This window comes from Hydra vulgaris, chromosome 09 (assembly GCF_038396675.1).
Source record: "Hydra vulgaris chromosome 09, alternate assembly HydraT2T_AEP".
NCBI lineage: Eukaryota > Metazoa > Cnidaria > Hydrozoa > Anthoathecata > Hydridae > Hydra > Hydra vulgaris.
The window spans coordinates 59,932,559-59,951,636 of NC_088928.1; the positions used below are offsets into that span (position 1 = coordinate 59,932,559).

General features: G+C 27.0%; 1 protein-coding gene across 2 annotated transcripts in view; it reads right to left on the bottom strand.

Moving 5' to 3' along the window:
* Positions 1-319: 319 nt before the first annotated feature.
* The window catches only part of LOC100199604 (meprin A subunit alpha), a 90,217-nt gene continuing 71,458 nt past the window's right edge, over positions 320-19,078 (bottom strand). For both annotated transcript variants that reach the window (XM_065806216.1, XM_065806217.1), the window contains 5 exons: positions 17,560-17,819; positions 17,336-17,426; positions 1,470-1,493; positions 1,221-1,357; positions 320-505 (listed from right to left, as the gene is read on the bottom strand). In XM_065806216.1, coding sequence (XP_065662288.1) covers positions 365-505; positions 1,221-1,357; positions 1,470-1,493; positions 17,336-17,426; positions 17,560-17,819 — 653 coding nt within the window. In that variant the 3' untranslated portion in view covers positions 320-364. The remainder of the gene's footprint in view (positions 506-1,220; positions 1,358-1,469; positions 1,494-17,335; positions 17,427-17,559; positions 17,820-19,078) is intronic.

Consider the following 19,078-nt stretch of genomic DNA (forward strand, 5'->3'; position numbering starts at 1 on the left):
CTTTTTCTCAGCCTCATTTAATTATATAAATATATAATTAAATTAAATATATATTTAAATAGAATATTATAAAATAAATAAATGCATAAATTAGAACGTTTTAAATGTTTCCGCAAGCTCTTCCTGTGTCTAGCACGGATTTTCATTAAATAGTCTCCAATTCTGTATCTTTAAACTTTTTCTTAGCCTCATTCCACCCCCATTAAATTAAATAAAAAAAAAATAAGAAATAATTGTATAATGTATAGATAATATCTGGTTAAAAAATCGAAAATCTGATTCGGTAGGATGGTGGACAACAGGAAAACTACATCGCGAATTTAGTCATTTTAATATTTTTAATTATTTACATTACAGCGCGAAGTTATAACAATTTATATACCATGATCGATGTTTCTTTTCCAACCAAATATTGAAAGCAGTCGTTAGATGTCTCGCCGCTTTTAAACGAGGCATCATTTTTGAGGTGATACCAGCACTCTCCGTAAAACTGTATTCCAAAATACTAAACACAATTTAAATAAATAAAAACTTTTTATGTCCAAAATATCTTTATATTTTGAAATATTTAAATAAAAGTGATTTTATAAGCAGTTAAAACAAGTACAAGTTAAAACTTTTGCTATAAATAATATATAAAGCGAAGAAAACTATTTTTAACATTTAGGTCTTCTTTTTACTTAATATTTTTTAACTTTAATTTAAGAATTGTTTTTAGATTAAAAAAATCCTATCTTTAAATTTATTTAATATCAGGTTTAATATCGTGTATATAGCTAACATTATAAAAAATTTTTTTAATATGTTAGCTATGTAATATAAATCCTATTTTACATTTATTTCACAAGAACTAGAAAAATGGTTCAAATTAAAAATTCATATTTTAAATTTGAAGTTCAAATTTTAAAGTTAGAAATTACTTATGGAAGGGACATTTTAAAGTTAATCTCTTAAACATGTAATAATTTTAAAAAATTTTAAATTCAGAATCAATAAAAATCATGGATAGTGACAAATTAAAAAAAAAATCAAATCTTGTACAAAACTGTAGACCTAAACAAGACTTTATAAAAGTCTGTCAAAGAAAATATTATTTTGGCGTTTATCACTCAACCTCAACCACTGGTAAAAAAAAATAGCTTTGTTTTATCGTTTTATAATTTTGTTTCTTAATATATTTATTGTTGACTTTCAATGCTAATATATAAAACTTATGTTACCGTTGAATTTTGTTGCTTGCTAAAGTCAGCACACTGTTCTACCACCATACCAATATTGTACCAGTCTATGTTGTTCCTTATATTCTTAAGTGAACTAAATGGTTTTGTTGAACTTTTATAACAGCCCAATTTTTGTGCTAAAAAAAAATTTTTTAAAGCAAAATAAAAATAAAAAAATTTAGTAAAAAGGTTAATTGTTAGAGGACTTTAATTTAGTAATATTTGAGAATATGCAAACGTAAAACTTACTTCCTGATAGACTTTGAAAATCATCTAAAAAGTATAGAAAAAATTTATAAGATAACACTTAATGACATTAAATTAAATATATATTTAAATAGAATATTATAAAAATAAATAAATGCATAAATTAGAACGTTTTAAATGTGGTTTTAAATAGGTAATTATATTCTGAGGGTTTTTATATAGAGCTCACTCACTTTATTTATTTAGAGCTCACTCACTTTATTTACTTAAAGTGAGAGTAGAATAAAAGGGGCATTCCAGCTCATTTTGTTTTTAAGTATATCCTTAACCATATTCTCATATCATATTTCAACCATTATGCTAACCATATTCTCATATCATATTTCAACCATTATGCTAACCATATTCTCATATCATATTTCAACCATTATGCTAACCAAATTCTCATAAGTCATTTCAACCATATCCCTAACCATAACTTCTGAGTTAAAATAAATATAATATAAAGATAAAATTATAATTGTAAAACAACCATAATATATTAATATATTATGGCTAAATCATAACTATAAACTCTAAGCTAAAAAAATAATTTTTGTAAAATAATTTTTGTAATTTTAAATCAATTTTTTAAGCAAAGCTATAATTTTACGAGTTAAATCTAAGCTATAGCTAATTGATTACACAAGTGAAATCTAAGCATAAAAGAAAGTATGTCCTATTAAATAACTAATTTTTCAGACTTAGCAATTCTTTATTATCAACCATGAGTTGAATGAATCAGGATATCCATACCACTTTACTAATGATTTGTTTTTGAGTTTACGAATAACTTTTTCAATCCTAAATATGTTTTGATCAGTTTATTGCATTTCTTGTTCATAAAAAGTACCTTGTATTTCTTCACCATTATCGTCAGTTATTTTATACATTAGTGGATCTGTGAACTGAATCTGTGACACTGTATAAACCTCTTCAGCCCATCTCGGTATGTATCCTTTTTCAAACGTTACTTTCTTTTTAAATATCCTAGCTCTATCACCAATTGAAAACTTTGGTTTTACGGACTCTGATCGTGCATTTCCATTTAGATTTAACCAAACAATATTTTCATTCTTTTTATCACTAGCTGCAACTGGTGTCATTTTAATTGAAGAATGTCTTGTGTTGTTGTATTTATTTACCATTTCATCTAAAACGCCAATATATTTTCTAGTAGAATTAGCTGAAAAGTACTTAAACATTTTATCTTTCATTGTTCTATTCCAACATTCAACTACACAACTTTTTTTTTCATTTTCAGTCGAATACAACTCAACACCTAACGCTTTAACATGCTTATTATAAAATTCTAAGCCTTTATCCACTCATACTTTTTGACACCTTCTTTCTTTAAAGATTTTACTTAATGCATTAGCAACATCAACTCCAGTTTTACTCTTCAATGGAACAATCCATCCGTACTTTGGAAAAACATCTATCACCATTAATAAGTATTTTATACCATCATTGAATTTGGAAAAAGATTTCATGTCAACTAAATCAGCAGCCCATATTTCCTCGATTCCATTTAACAACTATTCTTTTTCTGAAATAATTTACAACTGGTCTATGAAGTTCGTTTGCAAGTTTGTCAGTCCATTTCAATCCTTGTCTTTTTTACTGATTGTTGGTGGTTTTTTTCAACACCTAATCCATACGGGTTTAAAGAACCTAATCCAAACTTTACTTTAGATGATATAATAGGTTTTATAATACCTCGTTCAATTCTTTCACGTGTTGTTGGATTTTTTATAGAATCCATTTCTTTGATCATAATTTTATTAGCTAAATTTCTTTTTGCTGCATCATTGAAGTATTTTTAAGCAAGAACGTGATGGTAAGCTGCATTATCAACTCTATCTACAGGTTTACTCCATTCTTTATATGCGTCAGTAGAAGTTAATCGTTCATCTAAATTAGTACCAGGATCTGCAAAGTTCATACCAGGTAAATGCATTTCACCTGGAAGCTTCAACCATGGTAGTTTTATTATACTTGTTGCTGAATTAATTGATTCAACTAAATAAATGAACTAACTAAATCACCTCCTGTTTTTGCAGATACGAATTTAGTTTTTGTTGTTCCACAAATAGCACAAGTTCCACATTGCATATTTCTATTATTTTTACTCACAACATTTTGTAAGATTAATGTATCTGTTTTGTTTCTACATTTAAGACAGTACATTTTTATATATATATAGAAAAAATGAAAATCTTAAATATATAAAAATGGATATTATAGATTTGTCATGGAATGTGAATAACAATAAGAGAAATAATAATAAGTTGTATCTTAAGAGTATAAGAGGAATTATTGTTGGAAAGTCGGGTTGTGGAAAAACTACTTTATTATTGAATTTACTAATGAGAACTGGTTGGTTAGACTAATAATTTACAAGTTTTTGGAAAATCTCTTTTTCAACCAGAATACTAAATATTAAAACAATCTTTTGAAAAAAAAAATTACCAAAAGAAATTATTCTTGAACTATTTAAGTTACAAGACAAAATAGAAAAATTAAATGCAAACCCTGAGCTTATAATTGAAGACATTTCAACAAATTTAAATGAGAAAACAGATATGGAGTGCAAGTTTTTTGAAACAGCTGAAGATGTACCTGATCCTGAAAATCTCGATATTCATGAGAATAATTTGATGATATTTGATGATTTACAATTAACAAAGCAAAATGAGTGTGAAAAATATTATATAAGAGGAAGACATAGTAATGTAGATTGTTTCTATCTTGCACAAAATTATTTTATGTTATCTAGGCAAACTATATGAGAAAATACAAATTTTATCTGTTTATTTCCACAAGATTCAAAGAATTTAAATCACATTTATAATGATCATGTTTCAAGTGATATGTCAAAAGACGAGTTTAAAAGTTTTTGTAAGAAAGCTTGGTCAGAGCCTCATGAATTTGTTTTTATAGATCTATCTTCTAAAAGAGATTATGGAAATTATAGAAGTGGATTAAATTGTTTTTATATACCAATTTGTGAATTTTAAAAATTATAAAAAAACAATATTATCTTCCATATAAAAAACAAAAAATGGCGTATTATTTATCAGTGAGCGAAATAGCAATATTATAAAAACTACTTTGCTCGATTATTCAACTTAGAGAAGACAGAGAATATGAAATGGTTTTAGTTAGTTTAGAGACATATTACAGTTTTCCTAATATTAATTCTTCAAACAACAAATTTAGATATAGCGCAAATAATGGATCAACTTGGAAGGATGTAAACATTCCAGATGGATGTTATGAAATTAATGATATAAATAAATATATTCAATTGATTATGACAGGATATGGCGATACAAGTTCAGGAGTTGCAAATATTACAATTGAAGAAAATAATAATACATCAAGATCAGCTTTAACTATTGCAGCTGGTTATAAAGTTGATTTTACAACTTCAAATTCAATTAGAACTGTTTTTGGTTTTGACAGTGGAATATATTCAGCAGGCTACAATATATCAAATAATATAGTAAATATATTAAATGTTAATAGTATACGAGTAACAAGTGATATAATAGGATCATCGTATATAAATGGAGGAACTGATAACGTTATATATTCATTTTTTCCAACTGTAGGTCCTGGTTATAAAATTGCTCTAGAGCCATATAATTTAATTTATTTACCAGTAACACTAAAAACAATATCAAAAATGGAAAATAAATTACTTGATCAAAATGGAAATCTTTTGAATTTACGAGGAGAAGAAGTAACTATCACATTTCATATAAAAGAAGTAAAATAATTTTTTGTAATTTTTTTAAAAATTATTTTATGTTATATATAAAATGAGTAAATATACTAATATTAAAATAAATGTATCGCAAGGGCAATTAGAAAAACTTAAAAAAGCAATTGAAGATGGTTATGGAGCATTAAGTTATCACATTCAGATCTTAATGGCGAGCATGTATTAGCTGTACAAATACACAATTGAATAGAGTTAAAAGAGCATATGAAAAAGGTACGGGTGTAATAATTAATTTAAGTAAAACACAACTAGCACACAATTCTCCAATAGAGGGAGGATTTATTGGTGCACTTTTTCCTCAACTTGGTACAGCTGGAAAATTTTTATTATCATGTATTGCTCCAGCACTTGCAACAGGATTATTAACAGGAGTAGGTTCAGCAGCTGGATCAGCTATGGTTGATAAAATTGCTGGAAGGGGTATTGTGTGCTTAAAAAAGAATGGAGTGAAGGAGGTTCTGTAGGTGATGGATTGTACTTATGTAATGAAAATGGATATACATCAACAGGATCAGGCTTATTATTAGGACCAAATTCACCATTGGCTATTATTCCATTTTTGAATATGATTCTGTGATTTCTTGAAATTTTATTTTCACATAAGAAAATGCCAAGAAATAATATGCCATTACATAAATTTATAAACAAATATATACCAGATGAACCTATAAAAATACTTCTTCATTCTAAGGTGCACAAAGATTTAGAGCACCCTGCAGTATTAATAAATGAGAATAAATATGAAATATTTGCACAACAGGACATTACAATAAAATCTCTATCACATCAATATATTCTTTTAAAGTTTGGTGTAGTAGTTAATGAAAGTATTGCATTAGTTTCATTAAAAGAAGAACTTAAATTAAAAATGTTAAGTTTGCAAAATTCCGTAATATCAGAGACTGTTGATGATATTGTAGTAAATGTTGTTAATAATTCTAATTCTAATGTGTTGATTAAAAAAGGAGTTTATGTTTTGTTTATTTATTGTAAATATTTTTTAAAAAATATTTTTAAAACAATTATTTTTACTTATTAAAATGAGTACATATAATATATATTCAAATATTACACCAAGTGTACCGAGTGTGCCTACTGAAAATAAGGTGATTTATGGACATATATATCGTCTAACTAAAATTAATGAGATTTAAAAAGAAATAGAGCGTGGAGAGAAAAGAGAACTATGTTAAGTAAAAATCATAGAGCTGTAAAAATAATTTAAGCAATTGATAATGCATTACTAGCAAGCGCTATGACACTTTGAACTATTGGAATTGGCTTTTTAGCAACAATAATTGCAGCACCAGTAGTTATTGCATGTGAGGGTGCAGCATTAGGAGCAGGTGTTTTATCAATAATAGGTGGGCAATTTAATAAAAAATTAAATTTAAAAGCAGAAAAGCATGAAAAGATTAAGGTAATTACTGATTCAAAACTAAATACAATAAGTGGTTATATTTCTAAAGCTTTAGTAGATGGGCATATTGATGACAAAAACAAATTAGAACAAAAACAGAAGAATTAATTAATGAACAAACTAAAGAAGCATTGATTAAACAAGGAATAGATGAGGCAATTAATGTACTCCAAAGTAGATTTAGTAAAAATGCAGATGTAAAAAGCACAAAGCAATTTATTAAAACAAAACGTAAAATAATAAAAAAGCGTAAAACATAAGACGTAAAACATAAAACACAACATAACAGTTTATGTTGTGTTTTTTTATCTTTTTTATAAAAAAACAAAATATCATTTCTAAAAATTGAAGGTCCTGAAAAAAGAGATAAAATTGTTAAAGAATTCTTATATCTTAAAAAAAGAATACAGAATAATAGTTTATATGAAAAGATGGGTGAAACTAATTTACAGTTAGACTTCCTAGCAACCCTGATGCATTATTTAAAATGCTTGAATTATGTATAGCTGCATGGAAAGCAGGTAACACTGGAGCAAGAAATGAAGCTGTTGCAAGTTGTGATGAATTATTACAACAAGGTATAATAGATAGTTTGCAGTATAAAGCATTACAAAATAATTTATAATTACATATCAGTGCATATAAAAAAAAAAATAGTACGTAAAAAATGCTAATTGTTCATAATAAGAGATAAGTAAGGAAACATGTTATTGGAGGAAGTGGTATAATCGAAAGTATAAGAGATTTATTTAAACGAATAAAAGTGTCAAATGTAACAAGAGTATCATCAGCTATGTTGAAGTAGTTTGCTGCTAGAGATTTAGGAAAAACTGCAATAACTGCTGCTAAATCAGCAGGAAAAGAACTCTCAACATCAGCAATAGAAGCTGCTAGAAATGCTGCAGTTGAAAAAGGAAAACAAATAATTGATAAAGCATCTTCAAAAATAGTTTCACAAACTGCTACTAATAAAAAAATTGATGAAATAATTTCAAATTTGGTTGGATCTGCAATAAGATCAGTAAAAAGATCAGCAAATGGAAATGCCATAAGAATTGAAGATCTAGTTAAAAAAGGACGCGGTCTTCAACTTGCGTAGACTTGAGTAAACTTGAGTAGACTTGCATTATTTTTTATACAATTAGTTTTTTAAGAATTGTCAATCAAAAAAAATTTTTTTACATTGTATAAAAAAAACAAAATGACAACTTCTGAAATATCAAATTTTACAGAAATGCCAACTGTGGAATTTCTGTAAAATTTAACTCCATGAATATGAGCCAGCTGCTCGTACAAATCTAAATAGTCCTGGAAAAATAAGAATCAACGTTGTGACACAAGATATTTACACACTTCCATCTGAAGCTTATCTCTTATTTGAAGGACAACTTGTTAAATTAGCTGATGGAATAGCTTATGCTAATACAGATGCAGTGACGCTGACAAATAATGTTACTATGCATTTATTTAGTCAAATATCATACCGATTATCAAACCAAAATGTAAAAACTATTAATTACCCAGGTAAAGCAACTACAATGTTAGGAATGCTTAAATACCCAAACAACTTTCAATTAGCACAAGGATTAAATCAATTGTGGTATAAAGATACTGCAACAACAGCAGTACTTGCTGATAACTCAGGGTTTGCAGTAAGACAATCATACATAATTCAGAAACCAACTACAAAGGGAACATTTTCTTTTTGTATACCTTTAAGACACATTTTTGGATTCTGTGATGATTACAACAAAGTTATTTTTGGATTTAAACATACAATAACTCTTGTAAGAAAAACTGATAATGACACAATTTTTTCTACTGTAGTTGATGAACAAGTTAATGTTAATAAAATATCATTGTTTATACTACATGTATTACCAGCAGATGCAGAAAGGTTTAAACTTTTAATCAAGTCGCATCAAAAACGAACATTCCAGTATGCTATCGTAAGCATCAGTGTGATACTATATCTGTTCAACAATCTACTAGATTTTCTTGGGACGTGTGCACAAGGATAGGTACTGAAAAACCAAGATACGTTATTGTTGCATTTCAAACAAATAAAAGTGGAACCAAAATGCTAATCCTTCAATATTCGATCATTGTGACTTGTCAAATATCTACATTTCTCTTAATTCTGAAAGATATCCTGCTGTTGATTATAATTTATCATTCCCAAATCAGCAATTTTCAAGAGCTTATAGAGATGTATCTGTTTTTAATGTTAAATTTTATGGAATGAAAACTGGAAAGTTTAAAATATATAAATCATTAGTTAGTGCTATGCATGAAACTAAGCATGGATGGAGATATCTTGAATTACGTGATGGAAAAGTTGATAATGGATTTAAGATTGTAAATTAAAATCTGAAAATAAATATAAAAAAATGGAAAACAAAAATGTCACAGAATGTAATATAACTATATAATTATTTAACGATTATTTACCTTTTTCAAATGAAGCAGTTAAAATTGAAAAAGATGGTGAGTTTAAAATAGAAAGAGTTATAAAACCTTCTTTTAGAATTAGAAAGTGGAGATGTATAGAATGTTTATAATAAATATATGCTTAAAAAATATTTACATGTGCTTTGTTAATATTTTTAATAAATAAAATCTTGTCATATAAAAAATGGAAAATATACTAGATGAACCTATTCAAGATATGGCATCTTCTTTAATTTTAACTCCTAAACCTTTTGTATATAGAACATTGACAATTACAAAAGAGCATGAGATTTCAAAGTATAAAAATATTAATTATTATTGTCGAATACGAGGATTTGGATATATTTAAAATCAGAAAAAAATATGACAAGATATCTTTTTAAAAAATTATTTAAAGAAAATGAAAATTAAAAAAAATTATCTTGTTACATAAAAATGGAAAATAAAAATGTCACAGAATTAAAACAAATCGCAAAAGAGCGAAAAATTAAATATTATTAAAGAATGAGAAAAAGTGATCTCATAAGAGCGTTACAATCTTCATTAGTCGAACAGGGAAATATATTAGACGAACATATTCCAGATATATCATCTTCAACAGTTTTAACTCCTCCTACACCTTTTATTGCAACTAATACATCAATATCTCAAAAAGAATCAAATAATAGTTCTTTTGCAAATTGGATTATGTCTTATGTTCCTAATATAATAAAAAAAACAGCTAATGAAAAGATTGAAGCATTAAAATCTAAAGTTGTAGAGTTGTATAATAAGTTTTAAAAAAAGCCAATAGAATTTAAGTTAAAGAAATCATCTGTTAAAAATGTTACAAAACAATTTACAGCTAAAGGGATAGAAGGTTACAATGCTTTATTCTTTATAAATGCTGCTAAAAATAGTACTATTAAAGCACTTAAAGAAAATAAAAATTTAAAAGTTTATATAGTTCTACATTGTGAAATATAGCATACTGATATTAAAACAGGAGAAACTAAAATCACATCTGCTCCATTTAGAACGAATAATCAAGTTGTATTAGAATCAACAGATTTAAATGAGTTTTATGAAATATCAAAGCAGAAAATTTTAGAATCATTATCATTACATCAACAGGCAGGATCAGGTTGGAGATTTGTTTCTGTTGAAAGTATGGATATAAATATTATTGAGTATAATACTATTAAAGCTAAATCATACATTCCACTTGATAAAAATTTAGCAACTAAAAATGCGGTAATTAATATAAAGAATGAAGATAATCAATGTTTTAAGTAGTGTGTCACAAGAGCATTAAATCCTAAAGATAAAAATTCTGAAAGAGTAGATATAGAGCTTAAAAATCAAGCCAAAAAAATAAACTGGGATAAAATAGAATTTCCAGTATCATTAAATCAAATTACACAATTTGAGAAGAACAATACTGATATCAGTGTCAATGTATGTGGTTATGAAAACTTAGAAGTTCATATTTTGCATGTATCAAAGAATAATGCTTGCAAACATTTAATAGGTTTACTATTAATCTCAAATGGTGAAACTAATCATTACTGTTTAACAAAAAAATTTAAGCAGATTACTTTCATCACAAACACCTAATAAACATTGTAAAAAACACTATTGTAGACATTGTTTATTAGGGTTTAATTCTGAAGAATCTTTATCTAAACATATACCTTATTGTGAAACACATGATTCAGTACGTATCGAACTTCCACCACTAAATTTAACAATGCTATTTACTAATCACAAAAAATCAATGAGAGTTCTGTTTCTAGTATATGCTGACTTTGAAAGTTTTATCAAACCAATCGACACTTGTGAACCAAATCCAAATGAATCTTATACTAAACAATATCAAAAACATATTCCAAGTTCATTCTGTTATTATATTAAATGCTTTGATGAAAGTATTAATCAAAGTAGTCCAGTTACATTTACTTCAACAAATGAAACGAATGATGCTGCACAAACTTTTGTTGACAGCTTAGAAAAAGATATTAAGAAAATTTATGGCATGAATAAATTTTCAAAAAAGATGATATTTACTGATGAAAACAAGCATGATTTTAATGCATTTTAATGCAGATAAAGTATGTGACCACTGCCATATTACTGGAAAATATAGAGGTGCTGCTCATCAAAAATGTAATTTAAATTATAAAATTCCAAGATTCTTTCCAGTACTATTTCACAATTTATCTGGTTACGATTCTCACTTATTTATAAAAAAATTATCAGGAGGAAAGTTGAGTTGTATACCAAACAATGAAGAAAAGTATATTAGCTTTTCTAGAGAAACTAAAGTTGGTAAGTATATTAGAGATGAAAAGAATGTTGAACTTAAACATGAACTTCATTTCTTAGATAGTTATAGATTTATGTCTGATAGTTTAGATGCTTTATCAAAGAATTTATCAAAAGACCAGTGCAAAAATATAGGAAAACTATATTCAGGTAAAAAATTAGATTTGTTACTAAGAAAAGGTGTATACCCATATAATTGGGTTGATTCTATTAATAGATTTAATGAGACACAATTACCACCAAAAGAATCATTCTTTTCCAGATTTACAGTGAAGGAATAAGTGATAATGATTACTCGCATGCGCAAAATGTGTGGAAAGAGTTTAATTGTAAAACATTTAGAGATTATCATGATTTGCACAACATTTCAGATGCGTTGTTATTCGCTGATGTATTTGAAAATTTTAGAGATCTTTTTATTAGAAATTATGATTTAGATCCTGCTTGGTACTATAGAGCGCACCAGGATTAGCTTGGGATGCGGCATTAAAGATAAAATAAAATTAGAATTACCAAGTGATTACAATATGATACTAATGATAAAGAAAGGTATAAGAGGTGGAATTAGTATGATATCAAATAGATTAGGAACTTTTAATAATAAGTACATGGGTGATGCATATGATCAAAGCAAACCATCAACTTATATACAGTATCGAGATGCTTATAATTTATATGGATGGGCAATGAGTAAACCAATTCCAACACATGGCTTTAAATGGATGGATGAAAATAAGTTGATGAACTGGAAATCAATTCCATGTATATTAGAAGTAGATTTTGATTATCCTGTACATGTGCATGATAAACATAATGATTATCCGCTTGCACCTGAAAGAATAACTATTGATAAAGTTGAAAAATTAGTACCTAACTTGAATAATAAGAAAAACTATGTCATTCATTATGAAAATCTTAAATTTTATGAAAGATTAGGATTAAAGATTACTAAAATTGATAGAGGAATAAAATTTGAAGAATCAGCATAGTTAAGTAAATACATTAAACTAAATACAGACCTAAGGGCTAAATCAACTAATACGTTTGAAACAGACTTTTTTGTTTGGCTCAATGAATTCTTTGAACTAAATACAAAACTTAGAACTAAAGCAACGAATGAATTTGAAAAAGACTTTTTTAAACTCATGAACAATTCAGTGTTTGGAAAAACAATGGAGAATGTTGAAAACAGAGTTGATATTAGATTAGTAACAGACAGAAATAAAGCTATTAAACTAGCATCAAAACCTAACTTTAAAAGTAGAACAATATTTGATGAAAACTTAATAGCAATACATATGAAAAGAACAAAATTAAAATATTCTAAACCAATTTACTTAGGAATGTGTATATTAGATTTGAGCAAATATCTAATGTATGAATTTCACTATGATTACATAAATAATAAGTATGCTGATAGAGCAAAACTATTACTCACAGATACAGATTCTTTAGCATACGAAATAAAAACAGAAGACATTTATGCAGATATTGCTAAAGATATTGAAAGCAAATTTGATACAAGTGATTTTGATAAGAATCATTCTGCAATTAATACAGTAGGTTTTAAAGTTGGAACTAATAATAAAGTATTAGGAATGTTTAAAGATGAATCAAAAGGAGCGCAAATTGAAGAATTTGTAGGACTTAGATCGAAGTTGTATTCTTACAAAGTACGCGGAGAAGAGAAGAAACAATGTAAAGGAGTAAAGAAAAATGTTGTTAAAAAGTATGTAACACATGAAGATTACAAAGTTTATTGAATAAAAGAGAGAATTAGGAGAATGAATGTCATAAGATTACATGAAATTTACACAGAAGAGATCAATAAAGTAGCATTAAGCGCAGAAGATGATAAAAGAATTATTTTAGAAGATGGTATACACACATTAGCATATGGACACTACAAAATAAAAGAAAATAATTTATAGGTCAAAGTGGTCAAAGAATTCATAGAGCCCAGAGCCTAAAAAGGTTAAAGAGGTCAAAATTTTTTCAAGAAAAAAAACAATTTATAAGTAAAAATGGAAAAAGTTAATAACAATTATCATAAACTTATCAATGTTGAAGGAATAATTTTACCAAATGAACCACTAACAGATTTTCAATTGATCAAAGCAGCAAAAAAATTAAAAATAAAACATTTTAAAGGTGTATTTGTAAGAGATGAATTACCTAAAAATACACAAAAAAAAGAATGTGGAATATTAAATACAGGAGATTCAAGTACGCAGGGATTCCACTGGATTTGCTGGTACAAATCGGAGATAAAAAACTAAGTTTTGACTACCACCACCAGTTGAAGTTGTTAAGTATTTAAAAAGTCTTGTTTATTATAATAGTGATAGAGTTCAATTTAGAAACACCTCATTCTGTGGACACAACAATTTTTGTTCAACCTTATGGTCCTGGTATTCTCAGAAAACTATGGCTAGCATTTTAAGGGCTTGATACTACTCATAATGTTCCAGGTAATGTATTTCTTAGAATATACGCAGATCATACACTTTGCATAGGAAATTTTTCTCTTTCCACAGATAGTGTTGGAGATAATAATATTCCTTTAGCCTGTGATTTTTTATTTGCACCACTTGACCCACTTGGTCACTCATATTATGCAAACTCTTTACAAGGCTGTAATGTACATACGGCTAATTCATTAGGAGGATACTTTACACTAGATTTACCATTTACTACTAGTCTAGTAATTCAATTATACAATAAAGTCAACATAGTCAAAATAGTCAACATAGTCAAAATAGTCAACAAATAAAATATTGGTTACAACCTTTTATTACAAGAACTACATCAATACCTTAATCATTATCATCTATTAAATTTTACTCAGAAACATTTAGATTTACAAACACAATTTATGGTAAAGAATATATATTATTAGATGCTCCAGACGTTACTGGTCAAGGTGTTTATCTTAAATATATTAGAATGAATGTTATTGGCAATTCTGGAAATTGGTGGGAATCTAGAGTACGCATACAATTCTCCAGTAAATACTAACTATGTTATACAACCTTGGACACCATATAACGATACTAATTATACGGTATTTCAAGGATTTGATAGTAATAGCGTATGTATACACTGCTCATCTGGTTTAGAAGACTTTTATCTTTCTTTGTGGAACGGTGCTAATATATTAAAACATTTAATAATGAGTCAAGTGGACTATTGCCACCAATCAAAAGATACAGTTGATTGTATAACTACTATCTCATTTTACAGAAATTTTTCTGATTCCATGCCTAGTGTTGGGAGTGGAAGGAGATTAGTAGTTACATTAAACTCTGGGGATGCAGAAGAAGGACAATCTGGAAGTTTTACTGTAATAGGACATGCTTTCTGCGTAGATTTTACTCATGAAATCAATTAGCTATAGCTTAGATTTAACTTGTGAAATTATAGCTTAACTTAAAAAATTGATTTAAAATTACAAAAAATAATTTTTATAAAAAAGTTACAAAAATAATTTTTGTAATTTTTTTATAAAAAAATTATCTTTTTAGCTCAGGGTTTATAGTTATGATTCAACCAAAACATATTAATATATTGTGGTTGTTATACTACCATTATTTTAGCTTTATACTATTTTTATTTTAGCTTAGAAATTATGGTTAGGGATATGGTTGAAATGACTTATGAGAATATGGATAGCATAATGGTTGAAATGTCTTATGAGAATATGGTTAGCATAATGGTTGAAATATGATATGAGAATATGGTTAGCATAATGGTTGAAATATGATATGAGAATATGGTTAAGGATATACTTAAAAAAAAAATGAGCTGGAATGCCCCTTTTATACTACTAGTGAATGAGCTCACTTTATTTACTTAGAGCTCACTCACATTATTTACTTAAAGTGAGTATTATTTAATTAAAGTAAATTAAAAAAGAGTATTTATTTACTTAAAGTGAGTGAGCTCACTTTAATTACTTAGAGCTCACTCACTTTATTATTTACTTAAAGTGAGTGAGTGGGATAACATTAAGTAAATCACTTTATTTAAATACTTAGCACTAAATTTTTTAACTGAAAAAGGTAAAAAAACAAAAAACAAACTACAACACCAATTTATCATAGTTGCTATTTTGAAATGTTATCAAGTATTTCAAGAAATAAGCAGAAAATGTCTAATCTAATCTGCCTAATATATAATAGAAACAGACTGGAACTAATCAGGCTAAAAATTATCATTTGTATTTATCACCTAAAACCAACTCTCAAAAAAAAGACAAATATGAATAACATATGTGGTAATAAATCTAATCAAACTAAAAAAACAGCTCTCGCGCAAAAATAAAAATTCTAAGTGAAAAAAAAAGTTTTCTCAACAACATATTTTAATCAGTTTTTCAAAATACCTAATGTTACACTTCAAAGTCAACAGAATAAAGAATAAATCCAGCCAATTACAGACTGAAGTACATCTTACTTCTGTTTAAATTAAAGGAAAAAATAGTAAGACTCCTTTTCAAAAATCAATTTAAGCTTGTTTTAAATATTTTAGCAACAATGGACTGCTTGAGTTATAGCAAAAGAAATCAACCTAATTTTTCTTGGTTTTGCAAAAGCATTTGACTATGTTTTGCATATTAGAATTGCTGCAAAAGCCTGAAATATATATAAATTTTTTAATGTAAACTCACCTCTCTAAGTTCGAGAAGGCCACTACAGATGAGGAGGCTACTCAATTATGGTTATAATCCTTTCTCAACTCTATACCTCCGAAACATGAACTTTGAAAAAGAAGGCCACTGCACCAAGTTGAGCACAGTACTATGAGAGACGTGGTGGGGATCAAATTCAGAACCTCTCGCTTATGAAGCAAGAGCTCTACCACTACACCACTACCACATAAATAGTATAAACAATAATCTTCAACAAAAAGCTATTTGCAAATTGTTTACAAATAACACAAAGCTTATTTATGTTGTCAAAAACAGCAAGTTTACAGTTCCATCTGGAAAGGACCTTTAAATGGATGCAAAACAAGCTTATGGAGCTTTGTGTCATTTATATACATTTTGTAAAGCCATGCAATTCTCGACCAATGAAATATTGAAAAAATAAAAAGGATAGCACAGTCAAGAATCTCAAATACGCTCAACAGTGCAGCATAGTAGCAAAAAAATCAAATTTTCAAATCAATAACTGAATAATTCAGTCATACTGAATAATACATTGAAAACTTAATTTTTTTCAAATAATGTTATCAGACCAATATCAGTTGACAAAATTAAGCAATTATTAGACAATTATCAATAGTCATAGAACTCGTCATTTACAGTAAATGGTTAAACTGGCTTACAAATAAAGTGAGTATAAATACATATACTCAGCTAATGGTTTTACTGAGACTGTGGTTTTGTGAAACTTATAGTTACACTGTTTTCTGTAGAACTTTCATTTGTACCTAGGTTTACATAGATACCTGATATCTATTTCCACTGAAGAAACTAATTGTACAATTATAAACATATTTTTTAAACATTTAAATACTTTTGTACCAATAGGAAGAAAACTATTTTAATTACCATTTTTACTATTCAATTTTTTTCATTATTTAAATGGGAGGGATTTGTAAAATAAAACTTTTCTAGAAATAAAAAAAATTATTGAAAAACTTTAAAACTTCAAACAAATTAATAGAATTAAAATAATGAAAATTAAAAATTAAATTCTCTTAAAGAATGAAAACTATATTTTAGTTGTTTTTGTGATGAATAATGAAAATTAAAAATTAAATTCTCTTAATGAATTAAAACTATATTTGTAGTTGTTTTTCCTTTGTCTCTTTTTCTTCCTACTTTTTTGTAAAAACTTTACAATTAGTATCATTTCAGATAACCTTAAACTAGCAGAAAAAGATATCAAAATTTACCTGTAGCACACACTGTTTTAGAAGTTAATCTTATGTCATCAATAGCAATATCTGATAAAAAGCTGTTTCCTCTTATTGCCTGGATGATTATCTAAATTTTAAAGCATCTAAATTTTATATTTATTTTTTATTGTGGGTATGTATTAAGTATTATATTTCATGACATTTTTACACTTTCAGTAACACAAATTGAATCGAGAAAAAAATCTTTTAAATTTACAAACTTGATAATCCACATCTGATCTGATTGTGACATCTGAACTCTTCCAAACATTACCCTGATTGCCGTTGATCATCTTCAATAGAATTTTTTCTTTTTGAGAATTATTTTTAACCAAAAATACTAAAAGACTACCAATTCCTGATCCATACATGTGGTACCAAAATGAAAAACAATCTCCAACAGATGCAGGATAGTTTTTACTTGTCAACAAGGCAACATCACCCTGATTCAATCCTGAAGCTTCTGTGTATAAATAGTAACCTAAATATTTACAAAGATGTATATATATTTTTAATACAGTGTAAAATAAAAATAAAAATTACGATTCTGTTGGCTATTGATAAAGTAATTAATTCTGTATGATAATAGTTTCCATGACTTAGTAACCTATAATTCAATGCTAATTTTTTTATTGTCTTTCACTATCTTATTTCACAAAATCAAATACCAAGTGGTACTACTTTTCAAAATAAATAATGAAATAAAATAAAAATAATTTCTACTTTTTTTTATATTTAAAATTAAAAATAGTGTAATCCAAACTTTAAATTTTCGGTTATAACACTATTTTTTTCAGATGAACTAACAACAAAAGGACTTTGCCAGAGTGTACAGTGACAACAAATAAACATGGTGGAGGTCAAATTTTTACAAAACATCCCTAAACCATTAGATTTGGGAATGTATTAAAAATAATAAGCAAGAAAAATTAGTAAAAATAGATGGCAAACTTAATTTTTTTCTCATTGTATGTAATGAGTTGACATTATAAAAAATATTTTATCTTTTTTTTTAAATTTTTGATTTAAAAGATTTAAATTTTGATTTAAAGTATCCTCCTTTTGCTTTTTTTAACAGCAGTAAATACTCTGTGCATCATTACAATCAACTTCTGCAATGACTCAATTGATATTTGATTCCAGCATGTTTGTATGAATACAAAAAGATGCTTTTAATTGGTTATTTCTCATATTTCTATCTTACTCATCCCATAACAACTTGATCAGGTTTAAATCAGGAAATTGAGGAGGTCATTCTATATATTTTATTTGTTACCAACTTTGTTTCCTGCAAATTATTCCCAGAACATGACTGACACTTCAGCATGCTTGATTGTTTGGACCACACATTTTCCAATTAACCAACAAACAAATTGTTGACAAATTTCTCTGAATACTTTTTACATTTAACAAATTTGATTAATCTGTGAACAAGACTTAAGAACATGAATTGCCAAATCTTTATGTATTTTTGCTCAATCTCAATCTCTTAATTTTATTTAGTTTGCAAAGTAATGGTTTTCTAGCAACAACACATCATTTCAAGCTGTAATTGCAAAGATTTCATTTTACAGTTGGAACAAATACTTGTGTTTTCCACTTGGAATTAAGTTCTTGGCAAATTTCAGGAGCAATTCAAGTATGATTTCTTTTAATTTGAACATAGATAAATTTGTCTTCGTGATAAAATGATATACTTTTCTTCATGTGACTATTGGAGTCATGTGACTATTGGATTCT